Raw genomic sequence first — 21740 nt, 5'->3', positions numbered from 1 at the left:
CAAAATAAATAAATAAATAAAATAAAAAATGCATGAAATGAAATGTATGAAATGTATGCACTCACTAAGTCGCTCTGGATAAGATGACTAGAATGACTAGAATGTAAAAAATGTGTTGCAGGAAGCAAATTTGTGCTTGAAAAAGCTAGCCTTGGCATTTCTAACTGCCTGTGTATATTGGTAACTAACTTCCCTGAAAAGTTGCATATCACGGGGGCTGTTCGATGCTAATACAGAACGCCACAGGATGTTTTTGTGTTGTGTAACAGTGTAGGTTCCATCCCTCTCTTCGCCCCAACCCGGGCTCGAACCAGGGACCCTTGCACACATCAACAACTGACACCCACGAAGCATCGTTACCCATCGCGCCACGGCCCTTGCAACGCAAGGGGAAACCATACTTCAAGTCTCAGAGCGAGTGACGTCACTGATTGAAATGCTATTAGCGCGCACCACCGCTAACTAACTAGCCATTTCACATCGGTTACACTCACCCCTTTGACCTCCTCCTTTTCCGCAGCAACCAATGATCCGGGTCAACAGCGTCAATGTAACAGTGTAGGTTCCGTCCCTCTCTTCACCCCAACCCGTGCTCGAACCAGGGACCCTTGCACACATCAACAACTGACACCCCACGAAGCATCATTACCCATCGCGCCACAAAAGCCGCGGCCCTTGCAACGCAAGGGGAAACCCTACTTCAAGTCTCAGAGCGAGTGACGTCACTGATTGAAATGCTATTAGCGCGCACCACCGCTAACTAACTAGCCATTTCACATCGGTTACATTGGTTAAGGGCAGTCAGGTCTGGAGAGGACCAAGGGCTATATCTGTTCCTGGTTCTAAATTTCTTGAATGGGGCATGCTTATTTAAGATGGAGAGGAAGGCATTTAAAAAAATAACCAGGCATCCTCTACTGATGGGATGAGGTCAATATCCTTTCAATATCCGGATACCCGGGCCAGGACGATTAGAAAGGCTTGCTCGCTGAAATGTTTCAGGAAGCGCTTGACAGTGATGAGTGGAGGTCGTTTGACCGCTGACCCATTACGGATGCAGGCAATGAGGCAGTGATCGCTGAGATCTTGGTTGAAAACAGCAGAGGTGTATTTAGAGGGCAAGTTGGTTAGGATGATATCTATGAGGGTGCCCGTGTTTACGGCTTTGGGGTGGTACCTGGTGGGTTCATTAATAATTTGTGTGAGATTGAGGGCATCAAGCTTGGATTGTAGGGGTGTTAAGCATGTCCCAGTTTAGGTCACCTAGCAGCACGAGCTCTGAAGATCGATTAGGGGCAATCAGTTCATATATGGTGTCCAGAGCACAGCTGGGGGCTGAGGGTGGTCTATAGCAGGCGGCAACTGTGAGAGACTTGTTTTTAGAGGGATGGATTTTTAAAAGTAGAAGTTCAAATTGTTTGGGTACAGACCTGGATAGTAGGACAGAACTCTGCAGGCTATCTCTGCAGTAGATTGCAACACCGCCCCCTTTGGCCGTTCTATCTTGTCTGAAAATTTTGTAGTTAGGGATGAAGATTTCAGAGTTTTTGGTGGACTTCCTAAGCCAGGATTCAGACACGGCTAGGACATCCGGGTTGGCAGATTGTGCTAAAGCAGTGAATGAAACAAACTTAGGGAGGAGGCTTCTAAAGTTAACATGCATGAAACCAAGGCTATTACGGTTACAGAAGTCATCAAAAGAGAGTGCCTGGGGAATAGGAGTGGAGCTAGGCACTGCAGGGCCTGGATTCACCTCTACATCACCAGAGGAGCAGAGGAGGAGTTTGATAAGGGTACGGCTAAAAGCTATGAGGATTGGTCATCTGTGACGTCCGGAATAGAGAGTAAAAGGAGCAGGTTTCTGGGGGCGATAAAATAGCTTCAAGGTATAATGTACAGACAAAGGTATGATAGGATGTGAATACAGTGGAGGTAAACCTAGGCATTGAGTGATGATGAGAGAGATATTGTCTCTGGAAACCAGAAGATGTCATTGCATGTGTGGGTGGAGGAACTGAAAGGTTGGATAAGGTATAATGAGCAGGGCTAGAGGCTCTACAGTGAAATAAGCCAATAAACACTAACCAGAACCGCAATGGACAAGGCATATTGACATTAAGGAGAGGCATGCTTAGCCGAGTGATCAAAGGGTCCAGTGAGAATTAGACAGCTAGCCGAGCCATAGGTAGCAAGCTGGTAGAAGATGGAGGAAGGTCTGTTTTTAGCCACCTGGTGCGTTTCCGTCGGTAGATTAGTGGGGTTCCGTGTGTTAGGGGGGACCAGTTCAATTGGCAAAATAGTTATAGTTATAGTGGCCCAAGAAAATTGTCCGATAGACCTATTCAGATAGCAGCCGATAAGACAGCTAACGATTAGCGGGCCGCAGATGGGTGTTCAGGTTACGTCGCGACGGAGGGGCCAGTTGGATAACTCCCTCAGGCAGATAACGTCGGTAGTCCAGTCGTGAAGGCCCGATGGGGCTCCGCATCGGCAGTAAAATGGGTCCGGATAGGTGATTGTAGCACAGGAGTGGCTGATGGAACTCTTCAGCTGGCTAGCTCCGGAATAATTTATGTTAGCTCCGGGACCGATGTTTGCCAATAGTCACTCAGGTAGCAGCTAGCTAGCTGCAAGATCCAGGTGTAAATGTCCAGAGCCTGCGGTAGAAATCTGGGGATATGGAGAGAGAATAGGTCCGGTATGCTCTGGTCTGAGTCGCGCTGTACAAAACTGCAGATAGCTTTTCGAGCTAATGGATAGCTGATGACCGCTAACAGTGGCTAGCTGAACTCCAACGTTACGTTAGCCAGTGGATTTCAGATTTAGGTAAATAATACTTCTTCTTTTAAATTGGTGAGGCACATTGCAGGAGAGTGTTTTGAGGTTGAGTTTTTAGAAAGAAAATATGTAAAAAGATATGCGAAGAAAATATATATATATATATATATATATATATACGGGACACGACAAGAGGAGGACAAAGGACGTCTGACTGCTATGCCATCTTGAATGAATGACTATGATATGTCTAGTCCATGAGACCAGGCTGCTAACACAGTTCATGAGAATGTAAAAAGAATGCAACGTGGTACGTTTTACTAGCTACATCCCGCCTTAATTCTAGAATGAACCAATGGAAATACAGAAACAGACGTGCACGTAAATAAAGAGGACAAAGTGACCCTGCCTCTGTCCGTACACACTGGCAGGGCTGGATCTTTTTTAAATACAGAAACAGACGGCACGTAAATAAAGAGGGCAAAGTGACCCTGCCTCCGTCCGAACACACTTGCAGGGCTGCAGCTTTTGCACAAGCATATCGCGTGCTAGCCAGATTGCTAATTTAGCTAGCTGTAGGCCCTAGCCAGCATCCAATATCTGTTTTCCCCAAAAGTCGTCGACAATGTCAGCTTTTTCAGAGGCAGCGTTGGAGAAGAAACTATCGGAGCTTAGCAACTCCCAACAAAGTGTTCAGACACTGTCACTTTGGCTTATCCATCATAGAAAACACTCGAAGACCATCGTCAACGTTTGGTTCAACGAATTGAAAAAAGGTAATGTTAGTTAGTTATAGGTAAAGTATGTTCATCAATATTAACATGTATCTTCTATTTAGATATGACCGTGTAGTCATTCATATCAAGTGTAGCTAACTAACATGTTAACGAACAATTGCCAAGGTTAGCTAGCGTTCAAGCTTTTTAGCTAACTACTGTTAGCTGAACAAGCAATGTTAGCAACTTAGCTTATTAGCTCGCTAGATGGCTAACCGTTGGAAGTAAACAAACACCAAATGTCGTTGGCCACATAAGTCTACTAACCGTGTCATCAATTTATCTCATCTAAATAACGTAAATCTGTCAGCTACTGGCGGTTGGATACTTTACTAACTAGCTAACTTGTTTGTCAATTGTGTTGCTAGCTTACAGTAGTTAACTGATGAAGTGCAAATAAAGGCTTGCTAACAAGCTAGTTAACAAACTTAACAATAACGTTGTAGCTCGCTGGAAGGGTGCTTGGGGATAGTCGATTACCAATCAATATACATTTACATTTTAGTCATTTAGCAGACGCTCTTATCCAGGGCGACTTACAGTAGTGAATGCATACATTTCATACATTTTTATCAACCTGCTAAGGTATTGCTTGACTGGACAACAAGACTGGCACGAGGCCCCAGTCAAGCCAGCCAGCGGCTAGCTAGGTACCTCAAGTCCTTTTATGAAGTTGCAATTTAGTTAACTGCCTAGTTAATACAGTGCCTTCAGAAAGTATTCCCTTTGACTTATTCCACATCTTGTTGTTACAGCCTGAATTCCAAATAGATTGTAGCAAATGTATTAGATGAAATTCAGAAATATCTGATTTCCATAAGTATTCACACCCCTGAGTCGTATTTTGTAAAAGCATATTTGGCAGTGATTACAACTTTGAGTCGTCTTGGGTATGAATCAGCTTTGCACAACTGGATTTGAAGATTTTCTCACGGTCTTCCTTGCATATTTACTCAAACTCTGAATTTGGATGGGGAGCGGCGGGGAAGGATAATCTTCTTTACACAGATTTGCATTCAGGCCATGGAGTGCAATTTGTTTCTAACAGATTCTTGTTTAAACTGTCACTATGGGTTATTTTGTATGTGTTTGTTGATGGGTGAGAATAAAAATCAATTTTGAATTTGGGCTGTAAGTCAAGGGGTATGAATACTTTTTGAATTCCTTTATCTCAAAGTTGGGTCATTGGAGTGATTTCTCTGATCGTGAATGACAATGCAGTAACTATTAGCTAGCTACTCATTTGAGTCCTAAAACCAGGTAGTCTTGTTACAGGTAGAACCCCTCACATTGGGACCCCACTTTACTGTCATATTTCCTAGTATGTTCTACTTAACATCAGGGTGAACTAGGGTCAGTGTTGCCGCCCATAAAAAATGTACATGTAAGTGGGTTATAGCTAGCCCAAGATGTTCTTAAGGAGTAATGTTGGTCTCCTTAAGGTCCAAGGACCTCATGTTATTTTCAGAGGTAGACTGCCTCTGGCAGCTACAGTGCATTTGGAAAGTATTCAGACCTCTTCCCTTTTCTACATTTTGCTACTTTACATGCTGACAACACCACTCATGAAATAAATGTACACGTTATTCAATCATTGCACCCACACTAATCACGAGCGTCTGTGTAGCCAGGCGCTAAAATAGAACTTGGTTCTATGTGATGCTTGATGGGCTGCAAGTCCCGCCTCTCCCATCTCATAGTTTTTTTAGGAGTGTATACCCACGTGGGGATTGAAAGTTGAACTGAGGTCCACACCAGTCGGTAGTGGTAATGCACCTTAAGGTTGGTTGCCAACCGCCATAGAGTCCGAAGAAGCCTGAAGGAGGAGAGATTACTTGAAACCAATGTTTACCCTTTTATATGTGGATTAATTGTCAGAGTGGAGGTCCATGTGCATTTCAGAAAAAATAACAACACAATGTTTATATCCCAGGGCAAATTAGCTAGCAACAGCAAGCTAGCTAGTTCAATTACCATATGTTTAATGCTTTTCGACCTGTCCCGGAATTAATATAGCTGGTTCAGAGTTCGTTTTGATATTTCAACCTGCGTGTCCTGATCGCGTCTGTGGGTGGACAAAATCAACATGCGGTCTGGTCAGCATGTTAATCTAAAATGTCTTAAATACATGTTTTTTCCCCCTCAATCTACACACAATACCCCATAATGACAAAGCTGAAACAGGTTTTTAGAAATTTTAGGAAATGTATTAAATAAAACGGGTACCTTATTTACATGAGTATTATTACCTTTTGCTTTGAGACTCGAAATTGAGCTCAGGTGCATCCTGTTTCCATTGATCATCCTTGATGTTTCTACGACTTGGAGTCCACCTGTGGCAAATTTAAATTGATTCTACATGATTTGGAAAGGCACACACCTGTCTATATAACGTCCCACAGTTGACAGTGCAGGTCAGAGCAAAAACCAATCCACGAGGTTGAAGGAATTGTCCATAGAGATCCAAGACAGGATTGTGTCGAGCCACAGATCTGGGGAAGGGTACCAAAAATGTCTGCTGCATTGAAGGTCTCCAAGAACACAGTGGCCGCCATCAGTCTTAAATGGTAGAAGTTTGGAACCACCAAGACTCTTCCTAGAGCTGGCCGCCTGGCCAAACTGAGCAATCGGTGAAGGGCCTTGGTCAGGGAGGTGACCAAGTACCCGATCGTCACTCTGACAGAGCTCTTGAGTTTTCTCTGTGGAGGTGGGAGAACCTTCCAGAAGGACAACCAGCTCTGCAGCACTCCACCCATCAGGCCTTTATGGTAGAGTGGCCAGACGGAAGCCACTCCTCAGTAAAACGCACATGACAGCTCGCTTGGCATTTGCCAAAAGGCACCTAAAGACTCTCAGACCATGAGAAGCAAGATGTTCTGGTCTGATGAAACCAAGATTGAACTCTTTGGCCTGAATGCCAAGTGTCACGTCTGTAGCAAACCTTGCACCATCCCAACGGTGACGCATGTTCGGGGCAGCATCATGCTATGGGGATGTTTTTCAGCGGCAGGGACTGGGAGACTAGTCAGGATCGAGGCAAAGATGAACGAAGCGAAGTACAGAGATCCTTGATGAAAACCTGCTCATGACCTCTGACTAGGGCAAAGTTTCACTTTCCAACAGGAGAGACCTGAAAATAGCTGTGCAGCGATGCTCCCCATCCAACCTGACAGCGCTTGAGAGGATCTGTTGAGAAGAATGGGAGAAACTCCACACATACAGGTGTCAAACCAAAGACTTGAGGCTGTAATCAATGCCAAGGTGCTTCAACAATGTACTGAGTAAAGGGTCTGAATACTTATGTAAATGTGATGTTTCAGTTTATTTGTAATAAATTTGAAAAATGTCAACTTGTTTTTTGCATTGTTATTATGGTGTGTGGATTGAGGGGAAAACAATTTAATCAATTTTAGGAGAAGGCTGTAATGTAACAATGTGGAAAAAGATAAGGTGTCTGAATACTTTATGAATGCACTGTAAATACTCCATCTAAACGTGAATTGATTCTCAATTGCTTTACGGTTCTAGAAACATACTGTAGAAATATAAACACGATGTGAAGTGTTGGTTTCATGAGCTGAAATGAAAGCTCCCAGAAATGTTCTTTCCATAAGATTATTTCTAACTTTGCACAAATTTCTTTACATCCCTCTTAGTGAGCCTTTCTCATTTTCCAAGTTAATACATCCACCTGACAGGGATATCAAGACGCTGATTAAATGGTATTATCATTACACGGTTGCGCTTTGTACTGGGACAAAAGGCCACTCTAAAATGTGCGGTTTTGTCATACAATACACGCAATTGGCATGCTGACTGCAGGAATGTCCACAGGACCTGTTTCCAGAACTGAATGTTAATTTCTCCACCATAAACTGACTCCAATGTCGTTTTGTAGCATTTGGCAGGTAGTTTTGGTGTTTTGCCATGTGAAATCTTGTCAGAAACCGTCTCAGGGAAGATAATCTGCATGCTCGTCGTCCTCACCAGGGTCTTTGCCTGATTGCACTTTGGCGTCGACAGTGGGCAAATGCTCACCTACCATGGCCACCGGCACACTGGAGAAGTGTGCTTTTCACGGATGAATCCGTTTCAACTGTACATGGCAGATGGTGTCGTGTGGGTGGGCGCTTCGCTCATGTCAACATTGAACAGATTGCCCTGTGGTGGGGTTATGGAATGGGCAGGCTTAAGCTACAGACAACAATTGCATTTTATTGATGGCAATTTGACGAAATCCTGAGGCCCATTGTCGTGCCATTCATCATCCTCCCCCTTATGTTTCAGCATGGTAATGCACGGCCCCATGTCGCAAGGATCTGTACACTATTCCTGGAAGCTGAATGTAATTTCTTCCATGGCCTGCATACTCACCAGACATGTCACCCATTGAGCATGTTTGGGATGCTCTGGATCGCTACGTGCGACAGCATTCAAGTTCCCGCCAATATCCAGCAACTTCGCACAGCTATTGAAGAGGAGTAGGACAACGTTCCACAGGCCACAATCAACAGCCTGATCAACTCTATACAAAGGAGATGTGTTGCGCTGCATGAGGCAAATGGTGGTCACACCAGATACTGACTGGTTTTCTGTTCCACGCCCCTACTTTATAATTTTTTTGTAAGATATCTGTGACCAACAGATGCATATCTGTAGTCCCAGTCATGTGAAATCCATAGATTAGAGCCTAATTAATGTATTGCAATTGACTGATTTCCTTCTATGAACTCAGTAAAACGATGAAATTGTTGCGTTTATTCAGTGTGAATCCCTATTTTGCTTTCATCACAAAATAATTGTACAAATGCATAATTGTTTTAACCAGCTTTATCGCGGTTGCAGCCAACTGTATTTTTCAGTTGCAGCATGTTTCTGACTGCCGTTACACACAGATGATCGGCGTGCTATGTAGTCCCTCGGTCTTCCGTAAACACTCGCTGTAACATGGAGACATGGCCGTGTGGGAACACTAACCCGATGACGGTTTGTATCAATTTAACTTTTAGTTCAATTGTTATTTCTCGCTGATATGAAAGATACAGTCCTTACGCTTCCAAAACCGTACGGCAGGCGCTGCGCGTTGATGTTCAGACATTAACTAAACTCCCCTGTACAGAAGACTCCTTCGTCCAATGACTTGTGGAATGGAATGGCGTCATCATCAAGTGGTAGGTTATAGCCTATATGCTTCATGCATCTGTTAAAAATTATTGCAAAGTGCCTCTTAGGAAATGTTTTCCAAAAATGTTTCTCTGCATCACATCACTGCACATGAGTGATGGGCTATATCTGTGAACTAGGTTGACTGAAATTAGCCTACATTCCCTGCTTTACCAATGAATGTTCACAATAAAATTACACGGAAACACTAATGGTACTTTTTTGTGTGTTTTAAGGATTTCTTACACTACACTGCCACAAGGTCTCAATGATTACAACAGGTTCCCACAGGTATTCAATGACTGCCATATTCAGCTTATGGGTGGCTAATTATTTTGGTCTTTTGCCATGTGAAATTGATGATGAGCTGTTATGTAAAATGTGTTGGGGAAGAGGACAATCAGCATTGTATGACATTGCCTACTGGTACTTGTAGCTGTCTCTCGTTTTAAAGCCTTCTGCCTAAATACAAATCTGTGCTAGTTGAGCTATGGAGTGGTATTTGATGCAGTCTGTGTCTTTTTGTTAAGAGCCCAATGATATCCCATTTGGGCCTCGATATTTTGGGAACTGCTCACTCTTTTCTGTGGACTGGGAATAGCATCTGATCTCTTAGCATTGCTCTGCCTGTAGTCTACTCATGGTTAGTTGTGCTCTCATTTTTGTAGGTTTCTTTGTCATCACTGTTTCTTTTGTCATAGGTGTTTTGAATTTGTTCACTAACAATGTCACAGGGTTAGCTCTGGCTTCAAGTCCTTATGAACAGCTACGAAGTCTTTTGTGCTGTGTACAGTCTGTGCTTAAACCTTCAATGCCACAAGTTCACAGTACAGTGTCGGTAGATTTACATTTTTATGTTACCTTAACTTTATTTATTAAAGCCGTAAGCCATTGCAAAGGCTACGAGTAGTACCTCCTTTCTTGACACAAGCATTAATGGAACAGGGTTTAAATGGATGTGGTGTGCAGTTCTTAAAATGTCCTCTTATTAGGGGCCCTTGTGACCGTGTGTGGGGGGGGGGCTGCACTCTCGCGACAGTAACCAGGGACGGGCATGACCAGCTTTTTGTTTACTTAGGCTGATCACTCAGGGGGAGAAACCCTGAAGGCAGATCCACCTCCTACAATAGAGCTATATAACACCTGTTTGTCAACTGCGTTATGATGTGTGTGGGCAATGGAGATATGGCTGTAATATGCAGCTTCATATTGTTCTGCTGTTAGTCAACCAGTGTTATGTTAAGGCCTAGCTGGGTTCTAAGTTAGTCATGTGTAGTCTGCCTGAGTCGTCCTCTCCCCTGTAACTATTCCCCTGGTCCTTGCTGTAAATGACAATGTGTTCTGTTAACTTGCCTTGTAAAATAAGGGATAAAGGTATCCTGAGTTGAAACCCAGCAGGAGCATTTGACACTTGCCTCTGTTGCTTTGTGTAAGATCACTCTGCTTTCACTGTTTCCCACACTTGACTGTGATCTGTCTGCAGCCAAGGTATCCAGGAAGCTCACCTTCCTCTACCTTGCCAACGATGTCATCCAGAACAGCAAGAAGAAAGGACCCGAGTTTACCCAGGACTTTGCTCCTGTCATCGTTGATGCCTTCAAACACGTGTCCAGGTGAGATAATCAAACCTGGCTCCCGCTGTTTTAGCTATAGTCGTGATTGGCGCATGAGCCTTCTGATGGTAATTGGACGTGTGTGTGTGTGCAGGGATGGAGAAGATGGATGTAAGAAACAGCTGGGCCGGGTTCTGTCCATCTGGCAGGAGAGGGCTGTGTATGAGAATAACCTGCTGGACCAGCTCTCTCACGTTCTGCGTAAGTACCCTCCTAACCAACGGACTCCTCGGGTGTGTCCATAGTCTTAAGTGTTTTCCTGGCCTCTTCCATCTACTCTGATCTGAAAACATAGTGTATTCAGACTCCTTCACTTTCTACATTTTGTTACATTGCAGCCTTATTCTAAAATGGATTAAATATTATTTTCATGTCTACACACAATACCCCATAATGACAAAGCGAAACAGGTTCAGTTTTTTGCACAATTTAACTTTTTTTTTAACAGATACCTTAGATGTTCAGACCCTTTGCTATGACACTTGAAATTGAGCTTAGGTGCATCCTGTTTCCATTGATACTTGTTGTTTCTACGACTTGATTGGAGCACCTGTGGCAAATTCAATTGATTGGACATGATTTGGAAAGGCACACCCCTGTCTATATAACATCCCACAGTTGACAGTGCATGTCAGAGCAAAAACCAAGCCATGAGGTTGAAGGAATTGTCCATAGAGATCCAAGACAGGATTGTGTCGAGTCACAGATCTGGGGAAGGGTACCAAAAATGTCTGCAGCATTCAAAGTCTCCAAGAACACAGTGGCCTCCATTCTTAAATGGAAGAAGTTTGGAACCACCAAGACTCTTCCAAGAGCTTGCCGCCTGGCCAAACTGAGCAATCAGTGGAGAAGGGCCTTGGTCAGGGAGGTGACCAAGTACCTGATCGGCACTCTGACAGAGCTCTAGAGTTCCTCTGTGGAGATGGTTGTCCTTGTGGAAGGTTCTCCCATCTCTGCAGCACTCCACCCATTAAACCTTTATGGTAGTGGCCAGACGGAAGAATCTCCTCAGTAAAAGGCACATGACAGCCCGCTTGGATTTTGCCAAAAGGCACCTAAAGGACTCGCAGACCATGAGAAACAAGATTCTCTGGTCTGATGAAACCAAGATTGAACTCTGCCCTGAATGCCAAGTGTCACGTCTGGAGGAAACCTGGCACCATCCCTACAGAAAAGTGTGATATTGGTGGCAGCAGCATGCTTTGGGGATGTTTTTCAGTGGCAGGGACTGGGAGACTAGTCAGGATCGAGGAAAGATGAACGGAGCAAAGTACACATCCTTAATGAGGGGCAGGGCTGAGTGGGGGCGGATTTTTAATTTTTTTACAGGCGTGCATTGCGTTAACCAGCCTCATAATAGCTCACTTCCAATCTGGTTAGTTTCTCTAAACTCTGAATAGAATAGGAATTGAGTTATAGGCCTACTCAGTCTGCCTCTAACCGACCTATACCATAGTAGACCATATAGCCCATCTATCCTGTTTAAAAAAGATTGAAGACAAACTGAATTTGGTTCCATTTCAACATTTATTAGTGAAACCAAATTGCTGTAACATAAAAATGATATCAAATAGCCTAGTACACACACCAAAACTTGTTCAAAGCAAAAGGCTATTGCACAGGAAAAACGTGGACGGTTGGGCGCATCGCAAATTCCGAACCGCTTGAGAGCAACATGATAAACTAAAGCACTCATCATAGGGGACGATTTCAGAATGACTGCTAAGGCTTGATCATACATTTAATTGGGTAACCTAGCCTACAAAAAATGTAACTATCCGTATGTTCAAATCAAAACACCAGATTTTAACATGACATCAATAACGCAGCCACATCCTGTGTCCCTGGTGCCGATGCGTTCAGAAATCAAGATGCTTTAGTGTTTTGTTTTAAAAGCTCCTACCAAGGCCAAGAGAACACACTTTTCAGTGAGAACAGAAATGAGACTTATTTTTTCAAATATGTAGCCTATGATGCCATTCTCGATCATTTTAGGGAGAACGAACTACTTGGCCTACATTTGAACACCTCCGCAGAAGCTTTGCTATTCAGCGTCTTCCCAATTAAGTAGTAGCCTAGTTTTTGTTAGGCCCTAGTTCTTTTCAAGTAGTCAAGCACTAGGGCAGCCCACCTCTTCCAATGCATTGTGGAAAAGTGTGCATCAAATTCTACTAGATGAAGAGATGAAATGAGTAGAACATCCTGGCATTTAAAACACTTGATTTTAGAAAATTCACATAGTGTATATAAAAATAAAATAAATGTAATTTCTTATACTGGGAATGAGTGCGTTGTTCCTGCTAGTCGTTGATTTCGGCAGCGCATCCCTATATCTTATTGATCAGCTGAAATGAGTGACATCTAGGAATTTATACTAGATTTTCAAAATGTCTCATTCTGTTAAACTTGTAAAAAAAAAATTTTATTGCTCACTCACTTCCGTCCTAGTAGGCCAATTATGTGTATTCAGACATGGCCAGTGTCAAAGGATGTGACATAGTATTCATATCAGTGTGTTGTCATCCTCCCATGAGCGCTCACCCTGTATCCATGTTCCACAGTGGGCGAGAAGGCCAAGAAGAGGCCGTATGAGGAGATTCAACTGGATGACCAGGACCTGGCCTCCCAGAGCTCCCCAGCAGAGCCCCCACAGGTACAGGCCAACCCAACACCTCACAGGGGGGGTGGTGTGGACTGTGTGAGGGCGCTGTTTAATGGCTAGGTTCATTCAACCCATCTGAGGTACTTTCTGTTGTTGCATTTACCTCTTCGTATCCCACTTGATGTTTTTTTTGTATCCGCATGGCTTTAAGAGTTTTTGTTAGTTCCTTGTTTTCTTAGATGTTTGGCCTGCTTTCTAACTGCAATGTGGGGCTCTGTCCCCATCTGTAATTTCTTCCTTCTCTTCTCCTGTTTTTCCTCACTCTCCCCCTTCCCTCTTTTTCTACCCCTCACTCTCAGACGGCAGAGTTAATCCGGGCCCTGCAGGAACTGGAGAATGCAGCCACTGGGGACTCGGCGCTGTGCCAGCGGATCTCCTGCCTGCCTGCTGAGGTGCTGGACACGTCACTACTGCACAGGATCACAGGTGGGCCCTGGCATACACTCCTCTCACACTCTTGCTCTAGCTACAGTCAGCCCTGCGGAATGCTCCCGAGTGCTGCTGTTGGCATGGGTGGTCAGGAGGGTGGTTCTACTCCAGACCATGGCTTGGCTGTTGCACTACTGCTGTGTTGACCCCTGCAAGTGCCCTAGCTGTGTATAGCCTAGTTTTTGATGTTTCGGGGGAATGTGTTAGTGATGTCTTCTGAAATCTGACAGACACCATGCTACACATAAACCATACTTAGTCAGTTAAACAAACTGTATATTAGTTGGCCCTACAATTAGCAAGTTTCTCAATCACATACAGTACATTTGACTTTTTCCACATTTTGTTACGTTACGGCCTTATTCTAAAATTGACTAAATAGTTTTTTCCCCATCAATCTACACACACTACCTCATCGTAACAAAGCAAAAACAGGTTTTTGGATGTTTTTGCGTAGTTTTATAAAAATCACATTTCCATTAGTATTCAGACTCTTTACTCAGTACTTTGTTGAAGCACCTTTGGCAGCGATTACAGTCTTGGGTATGATGCTACAAGCTTGGCACACCTGTATTTTGGGAGTTTCTCCCATTCTCCTCTGTAGAAACTCTCAAGCTCAGGTTGGATGGGGAGTGTTGCTGCACATCTATTTTCAGGTCTCTCCAGAGATGTTCGATCGGGTTCAAGTCCGGGCTCTGACTGTGCCACTCGGACATTCAGAGACGTGTCCCGAAGCCACTGCTGCATTGTCTTTTCTCTTTGCTTAGGGTTGTTGTCCTGTTGGAAGGTGAACCTTTGACCCAGTCTGAGGTCCTGAGCGCTCTGGAGCAGGTTTTCATCAAGGATCTCTCTGTACTTTGCTCCGTTCATCTTTCCCTCGATCCTGACTAGTCTCCCAGTCCCTGCCGCTGAAAAACATCCCCATAGCATGATGCTGCCACCATGCTTCACCGTAGGGATGGTGCCAGGTTTCTTTCAGATGTGACGCTTGGCATTCAGGCCAAAGAGTTCAATCTTGGTTTTATCAGACCAGAGAATCGTGTTTCTCATGGTCTGAGAGTCCTTTAGGTACCTTTTGGCAAAATCCAAGCGGGCTGTCATGTGCCTTTTTTTAGTGAAGAGTGGCTTCTGTCTGGCCACTATACCAAAGATGCCTGATGGGTGGAGTGCTGCAGAGATGGTTGGACCTCTGTCAGTGAACGTCTGGTTCTTGGTCACCTCCCTGACCAAGGCCCTTCTCCCCTGATTGCTCATTTTGGCTGGGCGGCCAGTTCTAGGAAGATTCTTGGTGGTTCTAAACTTCCATTTAAGAATGGAGGCCACTGTGTTCTTGGGGACCTTCAAAGCTGCAGACATTTTTTGGTACCCTTCCCCAGATCTGTGCCCTGACACAATCCTGTCTCGGCACTCTACGGACAATTCCTTCGACCTTATGGCTTGGTTTTTTTCTCTGATATTGTCAATTGGGGGACCTTTTATATAGAAAGGTGTACCTTTCCAAATCATGTTCAATCAATTGAATTTACTACAGGTGGACTCCAATTAGGGTTGCAAATGTTCGGAAACTTTCTGGTAAATTTCCGGAAGTTTTCCTTGAAGTTTGGGGAATTTTGTTTTAATTCATCAAAAGTGGGATACATAAGGCAATTCTAGTTCTTGTGGCATATTTTGGTTAAACTATCCCCAATTCAATGGAATTGCAACCCTCTGCATGTACAGTGCACTCTTCCATTACATGTGCAGCTGATTCTCAAGATCTTGCACACTAATGAGATGCTATTGATCCCACACTATCTGTGCCAAGGACTACATGCTTTCTGGTAAGTTTTGATTACAATACTGGGTGCGATGAATATATTTTAAGACAAGATTATTATTATTTTTTTAACTTGTAAATAGTAGCCTACAGCAAAGTGTTTAAATGTTTTTGCTACTATGTGGGTTTTAGCTTGCTTGAGCCTGCTAACTGAGTGTTAATTCACCTGTTTCCATACATGTTTAATTTAAAACATTCATCTTACAAAGGAGTTGTTTAATCTAACTGCCTAACTATATATCTCTACATGGAATTGTTTTATTTTTTTAACTCTTTTTTTCTTATCTTTACAGGACAATGCCACTGGCACGATCTGATGTGTGGAGACGTTTCACTGCAGCTAATGTAGGAGGAAAAGCTATGTACATTTGCAAATACTGTGAGAATGCAACAAAGATGCAGAATCATCTGGCCGAGTGCATAAAGTTCCCTCAGAGCTCACAACAAGCAACCTCTGACAAAAGTCCCTCTACTTCTATTCGAGGTGAAAATGATGAATCGGACACTATCAATAGCAACAGCTCATGGGCCTCCTGGAATCCGTTTTTTGTTTTGTTTTACTCAATAGAGAAATGCTGATGAATGTCTTGCTCAAGCAGTGTATGCAACTCACCTCTGCTCACAGGCAATGTGTATTGGAAGATATTTTTTTCTTATCCTGTCTGATGCTCAGACTCTGCTTGCAGATGTAAGAGAAGAACTCTGTACTGCCCTGCCCACTTCACTGTTGGTCCAAGCAGAGAACTGCAGTTCTGAAATGCATTAAAAAGCGTAAAGACTTCTGCCTGAAGCCCATACATGCCACAGTGTACGTGTTGGACCCCAAGTATGCTGGCAAGAGCATCCTGTCTGATGCGGAGATCAACAAGGCCTATGGTGTCATCAGTACCGTGTCTCGGCACCTTGGCCTGGATGAGGGCAAGGTTCTTGGCAGTCTGAAGTACACTTCCAAGCAAGGGCTTTGGGATGGAGATGCAATATGGCAGTCGTGCCAGCATATCTCATCAGCCACCTGGTGGAAGGGACTTGGTGGATCTGAGGCTCTTTCCCCTGTTGCCCCCATCTTCCAAATCCCACCAACATCACCCGCCTCAGAGCGCAACTGGTCCTTTTTTGTGCACACACACCAAAGTACGCAACAGGCTGACCAATACAAGGTTTGAAAAATCGGTGGCCATCCAGGCAAATTTTGGCTTTTTGAGCCTGACAACGAGCCATCAAGGTTGGAAAGTGACATGAGGCCTCAGTCTGATGTTCAAGAGGTGGACATTGAGGAGGTCCAGGGAGAAGACATGGGAGACAACCAAAGCTTTAGTTTCTAGACTATCATTTTAGATGTTAAAAATGCTTTTGGGAGATGTGATGGATCATTCAAAATTCTCTTTTGTTCAGTGAAATCATGCCATGTGAAGAGACAACTCATTTAATTAAAGTTCAATTTGTAACAATTGTTTTTTTATTATTTCTATTGGAAGGATTTAATCATTTGCAATTGTCCACTTCAGGTAAAATGTTTGTCGCCATATATGGTAAATATATCCAATGCAAAAAAATCTACATTTTTAAATGGTATTAATATTAATTCCCATACTTTACCATGGAAAGTTTCCACCTCTGGATATTCCCCAAAATGTGCAACCCTAACTCCAATCAAGCTGTAGAAACATCTCAAGGATGATCAATGGGGCGGCAGGTAGCCTAGTGGTTAGAGCGTTGGACTAGTAACCGAAAGGTTGCAAGATTGAATCCCCGAGCTGACAAGGTAAAAAAATCTGTCATTCTGCCCCTGAACAAGACCGTTAACCCACTGTTCCTAGGCTGTCATTGAAAATAAGAATTTGTTCTTAACTGACTTGCCTAGTTAAATAAAGGTAAAAAAAAAAAATGGAAACAGGATGCACCTGAGGCAAATTGAGTCTCATAGCAAGTGTCTGAATACTTATGTAAATAAGGTAACTTGAGGTATTAGTTTTATTTGTAATACATTTCTAAACCTGTTTTCACTTAGTCATTAATATTCTAAAATATTTTATGAATTTTAAAATAAAGCTGTAATGTAGCAAAATGTGGAAAAAGTTGTGGTCTGAATACTTTCCGACGGCACAAAGTCCCACCTCAGTTAGCCACAAATGACAAAGGGCTGTTAGGTTGGAGATGTAACGAAAGGCTCTTAAGTCCTCACCCGATTTACCTAAATGCCTTTTACAACCACCCTGTCAGTGCTTGATATCGTTTGTCATCGTTGGAGACACTCACTTGTTGCAATTAACCCATTCAGCTGAAATGAAGGCGTTCTCTCCTCCCTGTCTCAGATAAAGAGCAGGGTGAGCGCCTGTCCAGGCTGGTGGAGGAGGCTTGCATGCTGCTGGCAGACTACAGCGGACGTTTGGCGGCAGAGGTCGATGACCGGCGGCAGCTCACACGCACGCTCACCCTGTTTCTACACAGCCAGAGGGATGGCCTGGCCCAGAACGAGCAGAAACTAGAAGTGCGTAAATCATCTCTTTATTTTTTCACTACTCTTGTCATTCTCCAGCTTCATTCTGTCTCTCTCACATGTTCTGTTTTTGTAGCATGCTTTTTCCTCAGTTTGTGTCCTGTATCCCCTTAGCCTTTCAGGTGGTATGCTTTGAATGTCTCCAATTGAATCGAATGTGGACTGCTCACATTTTGCCACAAGCAACACTTCTGAAGTATAATGTTCTGTCCCTTACGGAGTAAAACTGTAATGGGACAAACAAAAAATATTTGGCCGTGTCCACTTGAGAGATGCACGCTTAACTGGAACTGTCATGCTAATCCTGAATTGATGTTGGTGGGAGATTTGCACAACAGTTTGAGTTAGATGTTTACCTCAAGTTAGGATTCAAGTCATTATACCTCTCTCCACTTTCCAGTGCTGTCATCCACATGATTAGTACAGGCCCACAATGCTTTAGCGAAGATTACATCTCTCACCCCATTACTTGCAGAACAACTATAATCTATTTCCATTGGTTTCTAATACACGGTGGAGGTAAAATGTCTTTTTGCAATTGCTGAATGCATAACTGTCCAGCCTTTACCCACAGGAAGTCGGCAAGATCAAGTATTCTGGTCTATGTATCTGCAGTTCAACAAATCTCTTGTAATAAAGGAAAAAAAAAAGAGAATAAAAATGAATCTGAGTGCTGTTATTTGCTTTTACTTGTGTGCATATTGGTGGGGGTGGGTTGAATGACTCCAGTCCTATTTGATAGACTTCTTGAGTTATGGTATTAAATAAATTAAACTCTTAAGCGTAACACTCAACTTCACCTGTTATCACATACACATTACATATTTTTGTATATCTAAACCCAAATACTTTACATTGGAAATAGCCATTGAGGTCATAGCTTCAACTAAGTATACCAGAGAAATGGGATTGAATGCTGTTTAAAAGTTCTACTCAATGCACAAAGTTATGACACAGGCTCACATGATATTTGTTAACTTATTTTAAGTGCATTTAGGTGTGGTTAGTACTATAACCTAACACTTATTCATATTCATGTTCAGCAGGTGTATATTGTGTTCATTGACCATTTATACTGGTCTTCAAATATGATTTTGGTTTCCTCTCAATTTGAATTGTCAAGCCCCTAAACCAGGTGTGGGCCACTTGCCCTAGAGGGCTGTAGTATGTGCAGGCTTTTGTTGCAGCCCAGCACTAACACCATCACTAATACTGGGTCACCCCTAATAGACAATTTTGTTTAATCGGGTGTTAGAGCCGGGCTGGAATAAAAAGCTGAACGCTGCAGCTCTCCAGGACTTGAGTTGCCCACCCCCTTTCTCTAAACACATGCCTCTTTGTGTCAGGACTATTGGCTATGGCTATTTTCTGACTTACCATGGCTGTTTACACTGGCAGCCGAATTCTGATATTTTCCTCATTGGTCTTTTGACCAATCACAGCTCTTTCAGAGCTGATCTGATTGGTCAGAAGACCAATAATTGAAAATATCAGAATTGGGCTGCCTGTGTAAACAGTCGTTTGTGCCCTGGGTTCAGGGTAGTTTTACTCTTCGACTCTGAGGATAGGGGGTTGACCTAGTATTTACTCAGTTGTGTAGGGGAGTCATACACTTCAGTTAAGGGGTTGTTTTCAAACTGGGCCTTTGTTACAGGCCTTAGCATATCCTTGACTTGCCTAGGTTGAATTTATCCCACACTATACTATTAATTTGACTGATTTAATGCTCAATTTGCATGTATTTGAATAGTTAGATGAGTTATACTGACTTAAAAATAGGCAGTAAGGAGAAACACCTTGGTTTTTCTCTGTAGTAAATACATGACTGGATCCAAACACTAGTTTCTGTCAATTCAAATTTAATGAAAGGATTTCATAGCTCACAACTAATGCCAGAATGGCTAGAGCAAAGTTCTTTCAGAAATATTTCCCTTGCCATCAATGCTGTGATCCTGATGTGAGAGGTTGATGTAGGGTGATGGTTTTCAGTTCAAGAAACAATTCCTAACAAACTAGTAATATACAACCATGGAGAAAGAATGCACAGCACAGTTTTCACTCACTAATCTATACTTTAATATGTTCTGTTTGCCACTTAAAGTAAATAGGACTTCACAATGAAACCGAAATGATTGAATGTCATCAGTTTACTCTGATGTGCCCAAGTTACTTTGTAAACCCTCCCTCTCCCTAACCATTGTGCTAAAAGGTTATGTCTAATAATTGAACAGTGTATCCCACTCGAAGTATGTTGTACAAAACATATCACACCACTCTTCATACCTACTCTTGTTTCAGGAGTACAAGCGCAAGCTGGCACGGGTGACCCAGGTACGGAAGGAGCTGCGTACTCGTCTCAGCAACCTACCAGACCTCTCTCTGCTCCCCAGTGTGACCAGTGGACATTTGCACCTGCCCTCATCTGGTGTCGAACTTTATGACCCCACAGCCTGACAGTTCACCTGTGCTTTTCACGCCTGACTGACCACCCACCCTCTGATTGACACATCTCTCACCATATCGTTTAACATCTGGACTTCACTTAGTGGACATCAGAGTCACTTAGTAACCTTTGATTGACGCATCTCCCAACCTAACATTGACCATATCCATCTTGCCATTGCGCTATTTACTGTTTGACCTAGGCTCTCTCCTATCTTTCCCCATGTAGTCATGTTTATCATTGCTCCCTGATTGACACTGTCCATGCCTCTCTTACCAGTCATCATGTAACCCTCCCTCCTATTTGCCAATAATCCCTCTTATTCTTTTCACAACAATAGATCATTCGTCTGATATATAATATATATATAGAATTGATATATCCTATGCTATCACATCTATTGCTATTTATTGAAAGGCATGACCCAGGTTTCCCATACATAATGAACTCTCTTCTTCCCCTATTGTGTTCTTCCTCTGAATACATGGCAATACAGTGGCTTTTACCGACAGTCTTCCCATGATATTCCTCTTCTGTTTTCCCCTCTTCTACCTAACCCCAACCTCTCCAAAATGGTCAGGAAGATATTGTTGTGATATTATTTTTGTATCGACAGGTATAGTGAATTTAGATAGCACCAGAAATTGTATACTGAAGTAGTCCCAATGAATACATCCCCTCTGTATGGTATCATTATAATCAGCTGCAGTATTTTATTACAAATGATTATCTTTGTGTTCTTTTATAACTGCTCTAAAGTATTCCCATTATGCGGACACAGCTCATGGGTTTTAGATCTTGCTCTTGGGTGCTTCACTAATAGCAGGGATTGTTGCTGTTTAAGTTCTATATCAATGGCCTTAAAATAATTAAGCATGTTCAGAGAAGTTCTCTTGCCCAGATTTAATTGTAAAATTAAATAGTTGGGAAATGTTAGGTTACTGTTAAAAGTAACAGGTTTGAATATGTTTCACTTGTTTTGAGAAAAGCTTTTGAGAATTGTAAACATTGTTCTTGAAGCGGATAACCAATTTATTTATTTTTACCACATAGACAAAGTTGCATGTAAATACTAGAAACCAATTGGTTTTATCTTGTATTGTCGTTATGGGCTCTCCAAGACCTGCTAGTCATTCCAAAAAATCCTTGAGTCTCATTGCAGATGCAGCTTTATAGAAGTTGAAGGTCTCCATAATAGTTGAAGCCTTTCCCATTTTGGAAGTGAGTTGAGACATCAGTGTTGTGTGCTTGTTTACTGTATTATTTACTGCCCCTTGGTTTTAACCTCTAGTGAATGTTGTTCAGCCGCCTATGACAGCTATGCTCTTTAAAGAACTTGAAGGGCCCCACTGTTTGCAAAACCATACCTTATAACTTACTTACTTGACTGATTTGTAAGTGTTCATTGAAACACATTGTTGTAACGCGTTCAGTTCTCAGAACCAAATAAACAGCAAAACAGAGGATAATCTATCAAGACTTGTCATGTTTGTCTGCATCAATCCATAATTATTTATTTTGGGATGATTATTACTTGTAGTTTTACAATGTGCATGTGTTCTT

General features: G+C 42.8%; 1 protein-coding gene across 1 annotated transcript; it reads left to right on the top strand.

Annotated features, from left to right (window-relative positions):
• Positions 1-3106: 3106 nt before the first annotated feature.
• LOC106588900 (regulation of nuclear pre-mRNA domain-containing protein 1A) lies at positions 3107-21650 on the top strand. Its single transcript, XM_014178440.2, has 7 exons — positions 3107-3554; positions 10201-10330; positions 10425-10531; positions 12892-12983; positions 13292-13418; positions 17550-17725; positions 20033-21650. Exons 1-7 carry the CDS (start codon positions 3404-3406, stop codon positions 20186-20188), a joined length of 939 nt encoding a protein of 312 aa, XP_014033915.1. The 5' UTR covers positions 3107-3403; the 3' UTR covers positions 20189-21650.
• The last annotated feature ends 90 nt before the right edge of the window (positions 21651-21740 follow it).

This window comes from Salmo salar, chromosome ssa27 (genome assembly GCF_905237065.1).
Source record: "Salmo salar chromosome ssa27, Ssal_v3.1, whole genome shotgun sequence".
NCBI classification, from domain to species: Eukaryota; Metazoa; Chordata; class Actinopteri; order Salmoniformes; family Salmonidae; genus Salmo; species Salmo salar.
Note: the sequence above shows the minus strand (reverse complement) of the source record. Positions and strands in the feature narration are given on the sequence as shown.